Source organism: Jaculus jaculus, chromosome 1, assembly GCF_020740685.1.
Source record: "Jaculus jaculus isolate mJacJac1 chromosome 1, mJacJac1.mat.Y.cur, whole genome shotgun sequence".
NCBI classification, from domain to species: domain Eukaryota; kingdom Metazoa; phylum Chordata; class Mammalia; order Rodentia; family Dipodidae; genus Jaculus; species Jaculus jaculus.
In genome coordinates, this window is record NC_059102.1 from 267,339,053 (window position 1) to 267,357,269 (window position 18,217).

Sequence of the window (18,217 nt, forward strand, 5' to 3'; positions counted from 1 at the left end):
ATGGTGAGGAGTGGGGTGGGAAGGCATTGCGGGGGTGGGGGTGGGAAGCCTATGCAGCAAGAACAAAAGCCTGGGAACTAAGTTACCACACTCAATGTAACACAAGGGGAGTCAAAGCAGGTCAGCCGAACCAGACACAATAGGCAAGGATCTTGTTACCACTGCACAGTGGAGGTTCTCGCCCATACCCTGTTTCTTTCTTTCCTATCAGCAATCTACTTGACATTCCATGCTCCTATTCATGTGGTCCTGGTGACTGTCCATTTCCTGCTCCAAGCAGTCTTCAGAGAACCATACTTGCTAGGAGATAGCATGTGACTGGCTTTCAATAAAGACTTGACAAGCTCTGAGTGATGAGGAAAGGTGATCATGGCAGAGATGAAAGACGTGGTGTTTGGAAGATCCTGGGCTGTCTGTACAGATGACAATTCTCCATAGCATCAAGCTGCTCATTGAAGTAAGTGTCCAAGAACGAAGCCATTCTCTGTGCCTGGGACTCGCAGCCCCGCGCTGCAGACTGTCCGCCACTAGTAGAGCCTTCCTCTGAATGTCCTCTGTCCTCTGCCTATCATCCTTGGGGACACCAGGTCCCCCTATCTAGAAGTCTTCAAATCTACTATCACCTTCTTGAGGACCTGTGACCTGAATCGTGGAGATCTACAAATCTGTGGATTTGGTGCTGGTTGCAAGGCAAGCTTTCACAAAGAGCACCACCCAAAGAACACCACCTTGAAGATATTTATCGCTTTCCTTGAGGGGAGTGATGACTCACGCTTCGATGGGGAGAAGCAGCATTTCTCAGAATGGTTTTTGTGGTTGCCTCATGTCTTCTAAAGACCCCCAAACATGGGGCAGAAACAGCATACCTCTTAGAGTTTGGACGAGATAGCATCTCACGGTTTGAATAAAGGTTTGCTTTATTTTCCTTTTTGTCCCCAGTATTTCGCACACTGACTATCAAGTGGAAAGGGCCACTGGGTGTTGTTGGTTGACATCTTTTTAGACATGAATGAATTATAGCCATATCCAGTCCAGCCATTTACTCACAGATACACAAGGCTGAATGTAGAATACTCATCCATGGTATGTGACTAGCCCACTGTACTGAAGAGCTGACGAGAATGGCTCAAGTTACCTGTTGCAGACCTATCTTTTTTTTTTTTCAACTTCCCTGTCTCTCTCCTTTCCTCTTTTTGTCTTCATTTCACCAATTTTTTTTTTTCTGAGTTTTCTTTTTTACTGACTTAACATTTTTAGGAACAATGTGCTTCATTATGTATTTCTTTTCGCGTTACACATGTGCATATGCCCATGGAAAGCAAATTGAATAAATCCATACTCTAAACTTTTTCCCCCAAGAGTAAGTTTAGAATATATTTTCTTTACATTATCTGGATAATTACATTTGGTTTGCTTGAATAAATGCTGACAGATGGTTTTCCAATCCTAAAACTAACCTGCATCATGGGCTTTTGGGGAGCTGGCCCCCACTGGTTCTTGAAGTACAAGGCAAAGTTCCATATCAATCAACTGAAAATGTTGCTTGTACATGTGCTTCTCTATTTCCACTCAGGCGTATGGAGCATGCTCACTTCATTATCCAAAAGTAAATGCAGTACAAATTGCATTTGAGTCAGGTATGGTAACACATGTATTTCTAGGACTTGGAAGGCTGAGGCAGGAGGATTGTGAATTTGCATCCACCAGAGGCTATATAGCATAACCCTGTCTCAAAATAAAATTACCATTGAGGTATCCTATGAAATGGCTGATTATCTGGTAGGGTCTTGCTCTAGCCCAGGCTGACCTGGAATTCACTTTATAGTCTCAGGTGGCTTTGAACTCACAGCAATCCTCAGCAATCCTTCTACTTCTGTCTCCCAACTGCTGAGATTAAAGATGTGCGCCACCATGACTGGCTGGGAAATATATTTTAAATAGTGTATTTGGATAAACAGACCCACCACTGAGACATCACAGTCTTGCAACAAGAGAAGCAGAATTGATTGATAAAGAAGGGAGTCCATGGGACTTCAGAGACAGGTGCACAAGGGACCCTTGTCCCACTCATCACAGCTGAGTTAACTGGGTTCCACATCTTTGCACTTAGATAAGAAAATGGCATGTATCTTACATCCTCAGTATCAATCCTGGAAGAAAGACTCCCCTTAGCCACAGAGACAAGGATTTCCATCCTCTGGGCTTCTTTATTTCCTCCCTAGACACAGTCAACCCAGGTCCCAAAGCATAGTGGTCAAGATGGCTGTGAACTCAGAGGATTCTCATGAGCTGTCAGTTTATCTTGTTATAACTCATTGGAACAAGGTGTTTGATGGGAAGTGAATGGCTTGACCATGGAACAGGCTATTCCTTTAAAGGGGATAAGACCAAGTCTATGAAAACTGTTTCCTGTTGACCTTCCCATCCCCCCCCCCCCAAGGTAGGTAGGGTGGAGTATATTCTCATAAAAATTGGCATTTCTACTTTAATGAGAAAATGCCATGTGCTTTAAACTTCAGCACGGTGTTCTTAATTTCAACAAGATTTTGCATGTTTAATATTTCATTTTAGAGTTTTCAGGAATCTATTATTAATTCTACTGTAGATTTATTGGTCTTATGACTTGCCCTTTAGTAGAAAGATTGTAGATTCCTCAGACATTGTTTGCCATCTTCATATTTCAACAGTGTTTTAAATCAAATAGAAAACCAAACGGAACTATGTATTCACACGTCATTCATTGTCATGGTATAGAAGGGATAAATCTGCTTTGTAACATCTGGGTGATCCTGATTGTGAGTAGACTTCTACGGCCATGAGTCAGGATAACTACAAAATCATTTCTGACATTGGATGACCAAAAACCAGCATCTGCCCCAAAGATGCTATTTTTAAAAGTAAACTGTTACAAATGGAGCTTAGTATTAACCAGAACCTTATAAATAAGTAATGAAGTCTAATTTTCCGTTATTATAGACATTGTTTAAAAATGCATGTCTGCCAGGATATTGTAATGATTTTGCATTACTTAGGAAAACTTTTATGATTCGGTTCTTTTTACTTTTTTAAAAAAATAATTAGAACTTCTTCATTAGGATTGCTCATCTCCAGTGCTTACAGGAGATATGTATATTACAGGAGATACAAACAGATATATGACAGATGTCACCCACCCCTGCATTTTTCCAAATTGCCTGCAACGCTCATCAAGACTTCCATGTCCCCCTTTTCATCAAAGTGTTCACCAAGCTTCTCATCAGTGTTTGTGGGAAATCCCACTATCTGGGATGCTGTAAGGTTTCCACAATGTCTGTCACCAAGGAGCTGAGTCTGGTTAGGAGTGGGATCCTGGGCAGTGTGCTGTGGGCAGCGAGTTGTGCTACCACAGAGACGTCTCCACCCAGTTGCCTTTTGGGCTTGGCTTTCCCAAAGCCTAAAAACATTACCCTGCTACAACCTGTGGATGGCTTAAAAGTATCCTTCCTTAGGATCTTGAAAATTGGGCTAAGCCATGCTTATTCTATGTAGTCATTATCTGATGAACATCCTGCCAACTAGATTTAAATGTAGAATCAAAGTTTTGGGAAATAGTTCAGCCAGTAAACTACTTACTATGCAAGCATGAGGAGTGGAGTATGATTCCCCACACCCACATAAAAGCTAGGTATGATGGGGCACAGTTGTAATCCCAGAATTAAGGAGGTGGAAACTGCAAACCTGGGACTTGCTGGCTAGCTAGTCTAGCTGAATCAGTGAGTTTCAGGTTTAGGGCGAGATTCTGTCTCAAAAATAGAGAGTGGTTGAAGAGTGTTGTGCCTATCTTCATGTTGCTGGGACAAAATTCTCTACCAAAAGCGCTGATGGGAGGAAAGGGTTTATTTCTGCTTACAAGTCTTGAGGGAGAAGTTTCAACATTGTAGGGAAAGGATGGTAGAGCAGAGGCCGGGTATCACTTCTTGCCATAGCAGCTGGCAGAAAGCAACAAGAGTTAGCTGAGCTCTGGCAAGGAGAAAGCTAGGCAAGAACATCCCAAAGCCCTTCCCCAGCAGCACACCTCTTCCAGCAAGGCTCCACTTCTCAAATTGTCACTAGCTGGGCACCAAGTATTGAAAACACATGAGTTTATGGGAAATATCTGATTCAAACCACAATGAGGAGTATACCTGATGTCAATTTTTGGCTTTTCATTTGACTTCTCTATTCCCTTCTTTACCTTCTTCCCTCCTCTGTTCCTTTTCCCTTTTTTTTTTTTTTTTGTTTTTTTTGTTTTTTTTGTTTTATTGAGGTAGGGCTTCACTCTAGTCCATGGTGACCTGGAATTCACTCTGTATTCTCAGCATGACCTTGAACTCACAGCAATCCTCCTACATCTGTCTCCTGAGTGTTGAGATTGAAGGCATGTGCCACCACACTTGGCTCTTCCTTTCTTGTGATTTTCCTTTATTTCCTAATCTCTCTTCCATCTTTCCTTTCTTTTTTTTCTTTTAAAACTTAGACTATAATATGTATAATATAAAGTTGACCATTGGACATTTTAAAATGATAAAATTATAGTTGTATTTTCTTCTAATTTTTACTTTAAAGTAGAAGTATTTTTATGGTGGTCTTGAATTCTTCATAAAATTTAGTAGGTGGATATTGCAGTTAGGTTTGTATTGCTGGCAGAAATCACCTGACCAAGAGCAGCTTTTGGGGAAAAATGGTTTAGTTTGGCTTACAGACTTACTGGGAAGCTCCATTATAGCAGGGGAAATGATGGCATGAGAAAAGGGTGGACATCACCCCCTGGCCAACATCAGGTGGGCAACAAGAACAAAAAGTGTGCCAAACCCTGGCAAGGGGACACTAGCTATAATACCCATAAGCCTACCCCCAAGAATACACTGCCTCCAGGAGGGGTTCATTCCCAAATCTCTATCAGATGGGAACCTAGCACTTAGAAAACCTAAGTTTATGGGGGACACTTGAAACAAACTACCACATTCCACTCCTGGCCCCCATAAACTGATAACTATCCATGATGTAAAATGCAATGCATTCACCCAACTTTAAAAGTCCTCATAGTTTTTATCAGTTCTAATGATGTTTAAACATCCCTGTAATCCAAGGTCTTTGAGTCATAATACAAAAAAAAAAAAAAAAAATCAACACCAAACCCCATAATGGCATAGAATAAACATTCTCCCTACGAAAGATGTCACTGGGCAGAGCAAAGAAATATTTAACCAAAACAAGATTTAAAACAACCAGGGCAAACATCAAACTCTGTATGTCCAAGTCTAACAACTCTAGCCAGTAACAAATCTCTAAGTCTGATAATTCTAACCAGAAACAAGTCTCTGGAGTTCCAATTCCATCCCTCTATCTAGGCTACTCACAGTCCTGGAAAACTTCATCTGGGGCCACCAGTTCTCCTTAGCAGCCATCTCATGGTCCTGGCATCTCCAGTGGGTCTCTACTGCAACCCACAGTCCATCTCATGGCTCCATCCAGTTTCCATGCAGGCATCCAGCAAACCTGCTTCACACTGCCCATGGCTGTTTCCAAAACACAATCCCATGTTGCAAATTCAATGACTCTCTCTTTCCTACATTTCTATACTCCATAATACCAGGTAGGGTGCCAGTTTGTTAATCCAGGGGAGATTACAGCAGGCTTTGAAGAATAGGACACTCCTTAAGCATTCAGTCCCTTCAAAAGAGTCTACATTTTTTCTGTTGTCCCAATGCAAGTCAGCTGGCCCAATGTCAGTGGTTGTAATCTCTCAATTGCAGCCAAACAGGCATCAGTTTTGGCCCAACGATCTCATTTTTTTTTTCCCTCTGCCATATCCCTATGCTCACACCAGTTCATTTCTATGCAATGCAACCTTGCATAAATTCTCAGAACATGGGCATAAAAGCAAGCCTCTCACACAAACTGCTTCTAGCTCAGCCCAGGCAAAGTTGTTTTTTTTTTTTTTTTTTTTTTTCTCACAAGCTAAACCTCATAGTTCATAGTTGTTAGTGCATTCAGGTCGTTCAACTCTGACCAGAATAGTCCATCAAGCTGTACTTACAGTACTGCAAGGTGTCTCCTAGGCCAAGGTTTCAAATCTTTCCACATTCTCTTGAAAATCAGCTCCAAAAGGCCAAGCCACACAGTCAGGTGTCCAGCAGCAATCCCAGTCCTCAGTACCAACTTCACTGTTGCAGTCAGGTTCATTGCTTGCAAAAATCAGCCGACCAAGAGCAGCTCTTGGAAAAAAGAGTTAATGTAGGTTCACAGACTTGAAGGGAAGCTCCATGATGGCAGGGGTAAACAATAGCATGAGCAGAGGGTGGACATCACCACTTGGGCAACATAAGGTGGAAAATAGCAACAGGGGAGTGTGCCAAACACTGGCAAGGAGACACTGACTGTAATAATACCCATAATAATATTATATATAATGCATATTTATACTATGTATTATATTACGTGTAATAATATATAATATATAATAATACCCCAACAATACACTGCCTCTAGGTGGTGTTAATTCCCAAATCTCCATTAGCTGGGAACCTAGCATTCAGAACACCGAAGTTTATGGGGGACACCTAAAACAAACCACCACAGTGACACAGCTTTCCCATATTTTGGCCTTCCACCATTGTCCATATTAATGTTGAAATATGCCTAAGTGTAGTACCATGGCATTAAAGACTTTTACTTTGTTGTATCACTATCATGATATGTTCTGCCCAGCCAGAATGGAAGCTTAGTGCCTGCTAAACACTGGTTCCTCATTCCTTGCCTCCCAGCCCTGGATCATCCCCACTCAAGTTCCTCAATCATTGTGTGGCTGCTCTAAGACTTCATGAAGGTACAATCTTTGGGTAGCTTCTTTTACTTGGGGCTTCAAAGTCAGTCACTTACATGTTTTTACCATCATGCTCTACTAAAGCCTTTCAATTTGGTTTGTTTGTTTCACCAAGTGGCTGAGAGGCTAGCTTGCTGCTGAGGAGCCCCGACTTGACCAAGGGGCCACACAGGGGACTCCAGTCTAGTCCTGGAGAAGACAAATGTGGTAGAAACCCTAGATTCACTCACAGTTATGGCTGAGGCTATGTGGTTCACCCTATCTGGTGAGGATAGGCAGGGATGTGAGCAGAATGCCTTTTATGATGCACTCCTGACATTTTTATATTAGTCTTGTTTCTCCCCCATCTATAACATCCCCCACACACTGTATGGAAGGCATGTTTTAAGCATTAATTCTCCTAAAAAGCCTCATGCCCAATGTAAAAATATTTCACTGTCTCAGAGAGAGGCACTCTCGATAAATGAAAAGCACTATCATTAGTAATGACAATAATTTTCCTGACATCCATTTGGGCATTCTGTATGTTGCGATAGGATTACATAAATAATGTAATTGTGTGCAAACTCTCAGGATGCAGACAGCATTTTCCCCAAGGTGGGCACTCCCAGCTGGGCAGGCCACCCTCATTTTTGTTAAACAGTTTCGTGCTCTTTGGACTCTATTAAGACATTCTGCTCACTAATTTCACTCAATAAGCCCAAGACTGGCATTCCTAGCATCCTGCCTTCATTACTAGATATCTATCATACCATGGATTGGTGATCATTTCCTGAGTTATCCCAGGGAATCAGAAATCTCAGATGTTTCTGTGTCACTACTTTTTTAAAAAAGAAATTTAATTATTAAAAGAAAAAAAAAACTACTTCTATGATCAAAGCTGGAGAGATGACTTAAGTTGTACTTCTTATATAAGCATGAGAGTCATAAAGAGGTCTAAGACCACCTGAATTTGAATTTCCAGAACCAACATAAACTGCTGGGTATGGCCACAAGGGCCTGTAAACCCAGTCCTATAGGGTAGCAGAGAACTGGGAATAGCAGGAGCTTAGGACAAAATGTTAACTTCTGGGATCAGTAAGAGACTCCAGCTGAAACAAGAATGAGCAGAAGAGTGATGGAGTAGGATGCCAGACTTTCTGTCCCTGCCACCACAGATGAATGCCCTTCCATGGGCCAGTGTATAGGGCCCTACAAGGGCATATATACATGCCTATACCACACATACACACCATACACACCTCAACACACATGGACACGTACACACTCACCCACCCCCACACAGCAAACATGCAGTGCTCAAGGCATGTGTTACAAATTATTTATTGGATCACTAAACATACCTTCCATTTTCATGAGCAGTTTGTTAGGCCTGTCACTGTTTTTAAAAATATTATTTTAAAAATAAAAGATAATGGAATTGTAGCACTAAATACATTTTGTGAATGATCTTTGGATAGAGTATCAAAAGATAATAAAGACAAATATATAATCAGAAGGGAAGTGATTTATTTTTCTATAATTCATCAGTGAATAATTTTATTACAGATTATTTTAACTTGTGGGCATTTTCTGCATGAAATATTTTACTTAATACCCAGGAAAATAAAACAAAGACAGATGTATATTTTTTGGTTTTAGTTATTTATTGGCAAGGCGGGGGGAGAGAATGGATGCACCAGGGCCTCTTGCACTGCAAATAAACTCCAGACATATTCGCCACTTTGTGCACCTATCTTTGTGTGGCTAATGGGGAACTGAATCCCAGCTGTCAGGCTTTGCCAGCAAGTGCCTTAACCTCTGAGCCATGTCTGCAGCCCAGAGAATTTTTTGTACATGTATGTGTACTATGTGTGGTATGGTATGGAGTGTGTATGTATCACATATGCACATGTATGTACAGATATGTGCATGGCCCATGCATACACATGCAAAGGCCAGAGAGGAATGTGGGGTGTCCTCTTCTATCATGTTCCTACATTGTTTCCTTTCAATGGAGGCTTTCTCTGAACGCAGACTGTCTTTTGCAGTCAGACTGGCTGATAAAGGAGTCCCGGTGCTTTTCCTGTCTCTACGCTGCAAGGACTGGGATTATTGGCGTGCATGGCCAGACCTAGCATTTTAAATGGGGCCGGAGATTGAACTCAGCTCTTCTCGGGCCTGCACACTTGCACAGTAGGCACTCTTACCTTCTGAGTCATCTCCCAGCCCCAAGATTTTTTTTTTCAGGGAAAATGAATGTTATCTCATCATAACAATACCATTATTTCTGTTTCTATTTACTTTAGTTTTTAAGAAATCTTTTTATTTTATTTTATTTGTTTGGGAGAGAGAGATAATGGGCACACCAGGGCCTTCAGCCACTGAAAACAAACTCCAGATGCATGCATCACCTAGTACATCTCGTGTACATGGGTCCTGGGGAATTGAACCTGGATCCTTTGGCTTTGCAGGCAAGCACCTTAACTGCTAAACCATCTTTCCTGCCCTATTTCCATTTTACATCTGTGATATGAATTTGCCTAGGCCACACCAGCTACAGACCACAAGAAACCTTCTGAAACAAAGCCAAAGTACTTTTCTAGAACAATCCTGATAATACTCCTAGAAATGCAAACCCTTTCTCCTTCATTCTTGGTATCTACTAGTGGGAAAATTCAGGAGAGTCCTAGAATGTCAAAGTAAGAAAAAGGGGTTGATGTAATTATAAGGTATCTAGGAGAAGCAAGTTGGAAGTTGGTTCTGTGGACCAGACTAATGGTCCATGACTTGCCCATAAGTGAAGGGTAGGTAATTGATATTCTGGTGTGTGTGTGTGTGTGTGTGTGTGTGTGTGTGTGTGTGTGTGTGTGTGTATGCATGAGTATGTAGGTCAGAGAATAAATTCATGGTATTGGTCCTTTCCTTCCAACTTGCTTGAGACAGTCTCTCTTAGTGTTTGCCACCTGGGTGTTCAGACTAGCTAACCTGCAAGCTTTGGGGTTCTCTGGAATCTACCTTCCATTGCTGTAGAGGAGCTGTTATTACAGACATGTGTGCCACACTGTATCCTTCTTTGTGTGAAGATGCTGAAATCCAAGCTTTCACCTTTAGGCTTGTGAAGCAAGCTCTTTTGACCACTGAGCCATCTGTCCAGCCCTGGAGGTTGTTTAACTATCTTTTTTTTTTAATTTTTATTAACATTTTCCATGATTATAAAATATATCCCATGGTAATTCCCTCCCTGTTTTACTATCTTTATATTGGGAATCAAGGGGTGCTTGGGTGCAGGAGGTCACAGCTTCTGAAAGGTGTCTCCACTCTGTTCCAGGGGATTTGAAGGCCAGGATCCTTTGATTTACTTTGGCATTGAGTCTGTATCTCTCCTCCTTTTTAAATATTTTTATCTGTTTATTTTTAAGCAGAGAGAGAGAAAGAGAGAGAGAGAGAGAGAGAGAGAGAGAGAGAGAGAGAGAGAGAGAAAGAAAGAGAGAGGGGGGAGGGAGAGGGAGAAGGAGAGGGAGAGGGAGAGGGAGAGAATGAGCACAGCAGGGCCTCTAGCCACTGCAAAGAACTCCAGATGCATGTGCCACTTCATGGATCTAGCTTTACTGGGGAATTGAACTCCAGTCATTAGCCGTTGCTGGTGAGCACCTTAACTGATAAGCCATGTCTGCAGCCCAGTCTCCGTCCTCCTTGCTCACATCCCAGCCTTCCGGAAGCCAGCTCTCTAGCTCTGAAAGTGCCACAGTTTCTTCTCCCCACCTCTCTACACTTCTCCATTTCTCCTCCACCATATCCCTAGGCCACCTATACATCTCCTTGGCTCGTGGTTTTCTTTCTGCAGGTGGACCCCCAAAACCACATCCCCTGGCCTCCCCACTGCACTCCCGCAAATCTACACCCATCAGGTGACACTTCTTGTTGAAAAATCCACAAATCACCCTTCCTCCTGCATTTATCAGAGAATGCCCTTCACATTCAACTTTGCAATTTAAGCCCCAGTCTTGCCCCATAAAATTATTGCCAATTGATCTTCGTATAAATGTCTGGGGTTTCTACATTATTAATTGTACGCTCAGGTTTTGACAAGCCTTCCTTGGTAAAACTTTCTCTGAGCAGCTCCTCGGGAAGTACCAGAGTTAGCTCACTTTCTGCCTGAATTATCAGAGTGCTTAGTATTATGGGAATAAAGATATGATGGTGAACTTTGATCTTTCCCTCTGTGAGAAGCCTAACAACTCCATTAAAATGGTAGTGGCCTTCTCGAGCTGTTTTGGGAAGGACTATGAGACTGTCTCTGCACTTGTTTGAAAGAATGCTGGGATTGATTAGCAATGTCTATAGTGGGTGAAAGATTAGCAAGAATAAATGTGCATGGTCTGCCATTGTGGTCTGAGTTTATCCTGTATTAGAAAAGATAAACTTGAACTGTGCCCTAAAGATGTCAGATGACTTTAGACACAGAAATTAAGGGTACAACCCAATAAAGGTCCCAACAGTTCCATATGGGAAAGAAGTGGTATTGAAGTCAGCTGTTCTCAGTCAGCTCCATGAATGGAAGTGAGCATCATGACTTGTCTTTCATGGCTCCTGTGTAAGGTATAATTTGTTGGCCTCTCCAGACATGGGACAGACCTAGGGCTTTGTATCAATGAGTTTTAGCTTGTGTCTTGTCTCAAGGTTAGGAGAAGAACAAAAGGCTTCTGATCTACAGACTCAGAAAAATAACAGCAACGTTTGCCTCAGAGTGTGGTCAAGAGAAGAAAGCTGAGGTGCGAAGAGATGATGGTCTGTGGTGTGCTTGATGTTCCTTAATGCATTATTATTGGGGTCCAGGGGTTCTGGGTGCAGGATGTCACAGCTCCCCTGTAGCTTAACAACCCTCTGGCTGTGTTCTCTGCTATAGGTAAACACCCCACTCTCTACATTGTCTGACAAGCGCCTGGGAGCAGATGAGGCCAGACTTATTTTCATTCACAGTCTAGGCATGGAGAGGAAGGGTGAACATTCCCAATGCTAGCTGACTGGAGATAAGAAAGGGTTGTCCCTGAAGGCATGATGTGTCAGAGCTTCTTTGTTTGGGTGATTATGTAGCCCAGGCTATGCGTGGGCTTTCAATCTCAATCTCATGAATGCTAGATTAGAGGTGATTATCATCATACCCAGCTCAAATTGGGGGTCCTTTGTGGAAAGTCTGATAGATCTGGGGAATGGATGATTGTGGGGGAGACTGAGAGACTGCTGCTGTTACCTGCCAAAGGTCACATCAACCGCAGAGACAAAACTGAAAGCTAGGTGTGCTAAAGATTGACAGCTACCCCCAAGAGCTGAAGCAGGACAGAGTTACAGAGTCATTGCTGCCCCCTGCAACCTTACCTTTTGGTGCAAATTTCTTCCATAGGTTCTACCATCCCATGAGAGGAGAGGAAAACTTGGTTCTGCAAAGATGGATTTTGTCTGCTTGCATTTATGGTCAGGTTTAGTTGGTTTATCCCCTTGAAGTTCATTCAGACTCTTTTTTTTTTTCTTTTTATCCCCAGGATCAGTTGCTCTCCCTGCCTGAGGTGGGAAGACTATCTGACTCCTACACACCCTCTGGGCTGCAGGCTGTGCCAACAGAGATGCCAGCTGCAGCTAGGAGGACAGGCCCTCCACCCGAGAAAAGTATGAAACCTCAAATTCTGGAATCGCTTTTCTAGTACAGTTCCTCCCCTTCACGATGGGCAAAAGCTAATCAACACACGATGGCAAGCAGGCTGCTGAGGTTGCTGGTTCCTTTGTGAAGAAGCCTCTTTATTGCTCTCCCAGCTTCCCTCCTTGACAGTGCGTTCAGATGAGCCCCGGAGAGGCAGCAGCTTCCAGCTCCGAGGAACCTGTCCCCCACTGAACCCAGGATGCAGGCCACTTGCACTCGATGGCAATGGCATTGTGATTTTATTTTTCTTGATTTTTATTTTTGTCACCTACTCCCCTGTGTGCCCTTTGTAAATGTTTACTTTTCCTAGGCCAGTATGCTAGTGCATACTTGAAATTTCAGTTCTCTGGAGGCAGAGACAAGAGGATCATGATTCCAAGGCCAGCATGGGCTACATAGCAAGATCTTTGTCAATTAAAACCAAACTGGAGGCCCGTGGATGCAGCTCAGTTAAGAGAATGCTTACCTAATATGACTCTCTGGGTTCGGTCCTTAGCACCAAATAAGACCGCATGTAGTGGATTACCCCTGTAATACCAGCACTTAGGAAGTAGAGGCAAGAGGTCAGACGTTCAAGGCCATTCTCAGCTGTATATCAAGTTGGAGGCCACTGTAAGCTACATGGGACCCAACCTCAAAACACACACACAAACTTTGGTTTCTTTTTCCTTAATAAAGTTTATCTTGATGATGATAAAAATCCCTCACAGGGCATCTTGAAATGTACATATTCATTGTAATGCAAAAGGATAAAAAGTATTGCTGATATAATATTAGGTGGAAAACGAAAGGAAAAAAAAAAAACCTGTGTGATTCTCATTGTAAAATTCATGACTAATGCAAAGGCTAACATGGCCTAGACATGCACACACACACACACACACACACACACACACACACACACACACACACAAAAACCTAACTGGAAGAAAGAAGGAAGGTAACTAAGAGGTTATTAGTCCTAGGAGGACATAATTATTGACTTTTAAAAAATTTTATTTATTTACTTGTAAACAGAGAGAGAGAGAGAGACAGAGAGAGAATGGGCACACCAGGGCCTCCAGCCACTGCATATGAAGTCCAGATGCATGTGCCACTGTGCATCTGGCTTTTACATGGGCACTGGGGAATTGAACCTGGGATTTTAGGCTTTGAAGGCAAGCACTTTAACCACTTAGCCATCTCTCCAGCCCATAATTGTGACTTTTTAAAATTCTGATCTTTCTTGCTAAAATATTGGTCACTCCTCAAACAGAAAAAAAAATTACTTTTGTTTTTTGAGACAGGGCCTCACATAGCCAAGGCTATCTCAAACTATGTTCAACTCAAGCTGGCCTGGAACTCTTGGGATTGCACAGAGTGATTAAATTTTTTGCGGTTTTTCATATTTTATTTTTATTTATTTATTTGACAGTGAAAGAGAGACAGAGAGAGGATGGGCACATCACAGCCCTCAGCCACTGCAAATGAATTCCAGATGCATGTGCCCCCTTGTGCATATGGCTGACTTGGGTTCTGGGGAATCAAACTTGGGTCCTTTGGCTTTGTAGGCAAATACCTTAACTGCTAAGCCATCCCTCCAGCCCCTCCTGCTTTTCGTTTTTGAGAAATACTCTTGCAGTGGTTTCTGACCAAATTCAGGCAGATTTTGTAGAAATGCTAACTAGCTAATGTGTGTCCAAGCTCTGCTTCCCCACCCCTTCCTCATGTTCAGGAACCTGGAAAAGTCCTGTCACTGTTTCCTCTCCCCAAGGATCTTGTGGTTTCTTTTATAGAAATAAATGGAAAATCCTCCCTAGTTCTTTGATCAGAGTAGATGTGAAAATGTGTGCCTCTTCCATCCTGGTTATGTTTTGGAACTTTAAACAAAAAGTATTTTAATTAGCATATGTTAATTATACATCATAATGTTTTTCATTGTGATATCTCCATACACGTATATAATGTATTTTAACATACTCACGCCCCATTACTCTCACTTGTTTTACTCCCACTACTACTGACTCCTTTCCTCTACCCAACTAGCCCCCCATCTACTTTCATATCATTTTGTTTTTAATGACCAAGTGACTCGCTTATTAGATTCTGGATGAGGGATTATTTACAAGAACATGAGCTATTTACCAGAAATTTTCTTTAGTGGTGCTCCAGAACTTTTTGAAAAGAACTGATTCACCCTTCCTCTTGGTTACGCTGTGTCCCTACTTCCCCTGCCTATCACTGGGTGTATTCACAGGTGGAGGATCAGACAGAGACAGTGATTGAGGGGCAGGGCTGGAACTGAAGGTTGTGGTCTGCGATTGTAAAGCCCATGTTGTCCTGTGTACCCCCAAAGCCAAGTCCCTCCTCATGCTACCTTCTATGTCATGTAATGGGCAGACTCACACTGTCTGCCTGACCACCTGGCTTGGAACATGGCCGCCCACTGACTTCATAGTGCATCAGGGTCTCATGCTCTTCATGTCCTAATCAATGCTTATCACTTTGCAAAGCGACTGAGTCCACTGCTGGAGAGATTGATTCCCTGGTAGTTTATCTTCCTCTGCACAGTGTAAATTGGTCAGCCCAATCCTATCCACATGATAAAAATCATAATGTCTCAAATTACTTACTCAATAAAATGTGGGTTTGTCTATTATTAGTGATCATTAGGATTATAATGCAGCATGGAAATTTCGAACAAATTAACTACACATGCAAGCTGTTGGGCTCATGTGCAGTTAATCATAGGCGTACAGTTCCAGAGGGCAGCAGGACCTACAAGCTTCATTTCAGGAAGACATTGTGGGAGGGAAGGGACACCTAGGTTTTCTTTTTCTTCTAGTCTGGTTTTCTCAAATGCCTGCTTGTGTCATACATGACTGAACTGTAAAAGTATCCAAAAAAAAAAAAAACAAAAACAAAACTAAGAAACCAGAGTCATAAGGCAAATTAAAATAGTTTTAATGCTTTGGTTCATGTGTCCCTGGAATATAAGTGGTGACTCAAAGAGTCATGTTGAATAAATGTTCACAGAGCCCCTCCCCTATCACCCATCTTGCTATGGGCTAAGAGTCACACTTAGTCTTCTCTGTTGTCTTACTGCCTAATGACATCACGGGATGGCTTCTACTGTCAAAATAAGTTCCCATGGTACCTGAGCACTCCCATTTCCTCTGTGGTACCTACTTCCCAGACATGTAGGCAGGTGAGAGGTGTGACTTTCAGCAGCTGGGTGTCTGAATATGAGAGAGATGAATAGTAACTTAAATTTAAAAGAAAATGAAATTTAAAAAAATCTATGTGTAACTTGTTTCCTGTGAAGGTGCCAGGAAACTTCACAATGAACTTCATGAATTAAAACTGTCAGATAGATAGATGTACTGGCATGGAAGCAATAATTAGAAATTCTTAATGGTGTTTGGTATATATAAAGCTTGCTTCTAGGGAGCTTGTCAAAATCAAGACCAAGGGGGAAGAGTCTTTTGAGCTATACTGAACCCAACTCAAAATATATTTAAGAGTAATAAAGGAAATATATTGGATCAGGAACTAACAAGTCCTGAAGCTATGCCCGACTTCAGGCATAGCTGGACCCAGATACTGAAATGATAAAACAAAACTTTCTTTCCCTGTTCCTTTTTTTTTTTAATAGTTTATTTTTATTTATTCATTTGACAGAGAAAGAGGGAGAGAGAGATGGAGAGAGAGAGAGAGAGAGAGAGAGAGAGAGAGAGAGAGAGAGAGAGAGAGAATGGACACACCAGGACTCTAGCCAGTGCAAATGAACTCCAGACACATGCGACCCCTTGTGTGTCTGGCTTACATGGGTCCTGGGGAATTGAGCCTGGGTCCTTTCACTTTGCAGATAAACACCTTAACTGCTAAACTATCTCTCCAGCCCCTTTCCCTGGTTCTTGATCTTAATTTTTTTCCATGCTGGGTTATTCTAGGAAAGGTGAGCCAGGATATACATGGAGAACTATGCAAATAGAGTACCTCTGAACATTACTACCAATAGTTTCAGCAAAAGGACACAGCTACCACTGTTAACTCTGCCTGTGCCATTCTACTTATTTGTCTCTGTCCCATGAATTATACCCAGTGGCTAGAAAACTTCTCATGGATAAGGACTATGATGTGTACTCCTTCTTCGAGCCAGCAAGTAAAGTCATCCCCACCCAAGCTCATAGCCCAAGAGTTATAACGGAGGGTAGTGCCCCAGGATTTTTCAATATGATAAGCAAAAGAAAGGGAATGGATACTGTATTAACTTTTCTTGTTGCTCTGACAAAATAACTGACAAAAGCAACTTGAGGAGGGAAAGGTTTATTTCAGCTTCTAGTTTGAGAGTCATGCAGGGTAGTCATGGTGGCAGGAGCCTGGGGCACTTGGTTACGTTGCATTTATAGTCAGGAAGCAGAGAGTGAGGAAGTCATTGTCTCTTTATTTGTTTGTTTTTTTGAGGTAGGGTCTTATTCCAGCCCAGGCCGACCTGGAGTTCACTATGTAGTCTCAGAATGGCCTTGAACTCATGGTGATCCTTCCACCTGTGTTTCCCGAGTGCTGGCACTAGAGGCATGAGCCACCATGCCTGGCTAGAGTGAGGCATTCTGATATGTAGGTAGCTTTCTCCTTTGTGTGTAGTACAGCCCCTGGAATTGTGCCACCCACAGTTACAGGGGGTCTTTCCACCTCAACTGATTTAATCTAGAAACTCCCTCATAGATGTGATTTTAAATCCCATCAAATCTCGATTCACTATCACCAGTATCAAGGATCCACACAGCAAATGTCTAAATGTTCAGAGATGTGTATCCACCTGTTAGCCATTCAACAACCACTTCTTGAAGAAAATTTTTCATGGAAACAGGTCAGTGAAGGTTCTGGCAGCAAAGAGGTCTGATGTTGGTGAGTGGAACAGGGGAGATGGAAGACAGGCAGACCACTACTGAGGATGGCTTTGGGAGCCTGGTCAACTGGAGTTCAAGTCTCAGCACTGCCAATTACAAGTGTTGTGGCCCTGGTAAATTCAGTTACCCCGAGTAAGGCCTCCAGATTTCCATGTCTAAGGTGGGGCTGATAATAGTGCCCATTTCATGCACTGGTGAGATGAACAATTAGGTAATGTGTGTGAAGACTTGCTTACATAGTAACTACTCCATGGAGAGCAGATGTTCAGATTAGTTCCAGTGAGCACTGGAAGGGAAACAGATCATCTCATCTCTACTTCTGTGAATGTGAATTCCTCCCCCCTCAAATTCTAATATTTTGGGAGATTAATGTACCCTCTTCAAAAATCATGTGCCAGGATCAAGCATTCTGATGGCATGTGAACCTCATTCCAGAGAAGGCTTTGTGAGAGTGTGACGTTAAATATGCAGCCTCTGAGACCCACTGACCCCTGCTGGACATCTGATCTCAATGGAGAGGAAGAGCAGAACTCATTATCACTGGCAAGGGTCAGCCTGATTGTCCAGCTAGTAGCCAGCAGTGTGGCCTGGCTCTCTGTCCCGAACCCTGTGCTCTGTGATCTGCGTGGGTGAGAGCATGCCCTCAGGAAATGGGCAGAGCTGCCAGCTGACTTCTGAAAGGGACCTTGTGGTTAGTGTCCCCCACTGGCCTGGGAAAGTTCTTCATCCCTCATCTCAGTTTCCCAGGAGGATGTGGAGGCGGACTGTGAAGCCACACAGTGGGTTGGAACACATAATGTGCAA

General features: G+C 42.6%; 1 protein-coding gene across 2 annotated transcripts in view; it reads left to right on the forward strand.

The window, feature by feature from the left end:
• Window positions 1-18,217, forward strand: part of Wwox (WW domain containing oxidoreductase) — a 1,097,314-nt gene that overhangs the window by 907,964 nt on the left and 171,133 nt on the right. The window contains exon 9 of one of the 2 annotated variants that reach the window (XM_045140880.1): window positions 12,367-12,599. The exons of the other annotated variant lie outside the window; for it this stretch is intronic. Coding sequence (XP_044996815.1) covers window positions 12,367-12,525 — 159 coding nt within the window. The 3' untranslated portion in view covers window positions 12,526-12,599. Of the gene's footprint in view, window positions 1-12,366; window positions 12,600-18,217 lie in introns of those variants that run through there. 2 annotated transcript variants of the gene reach the window in all.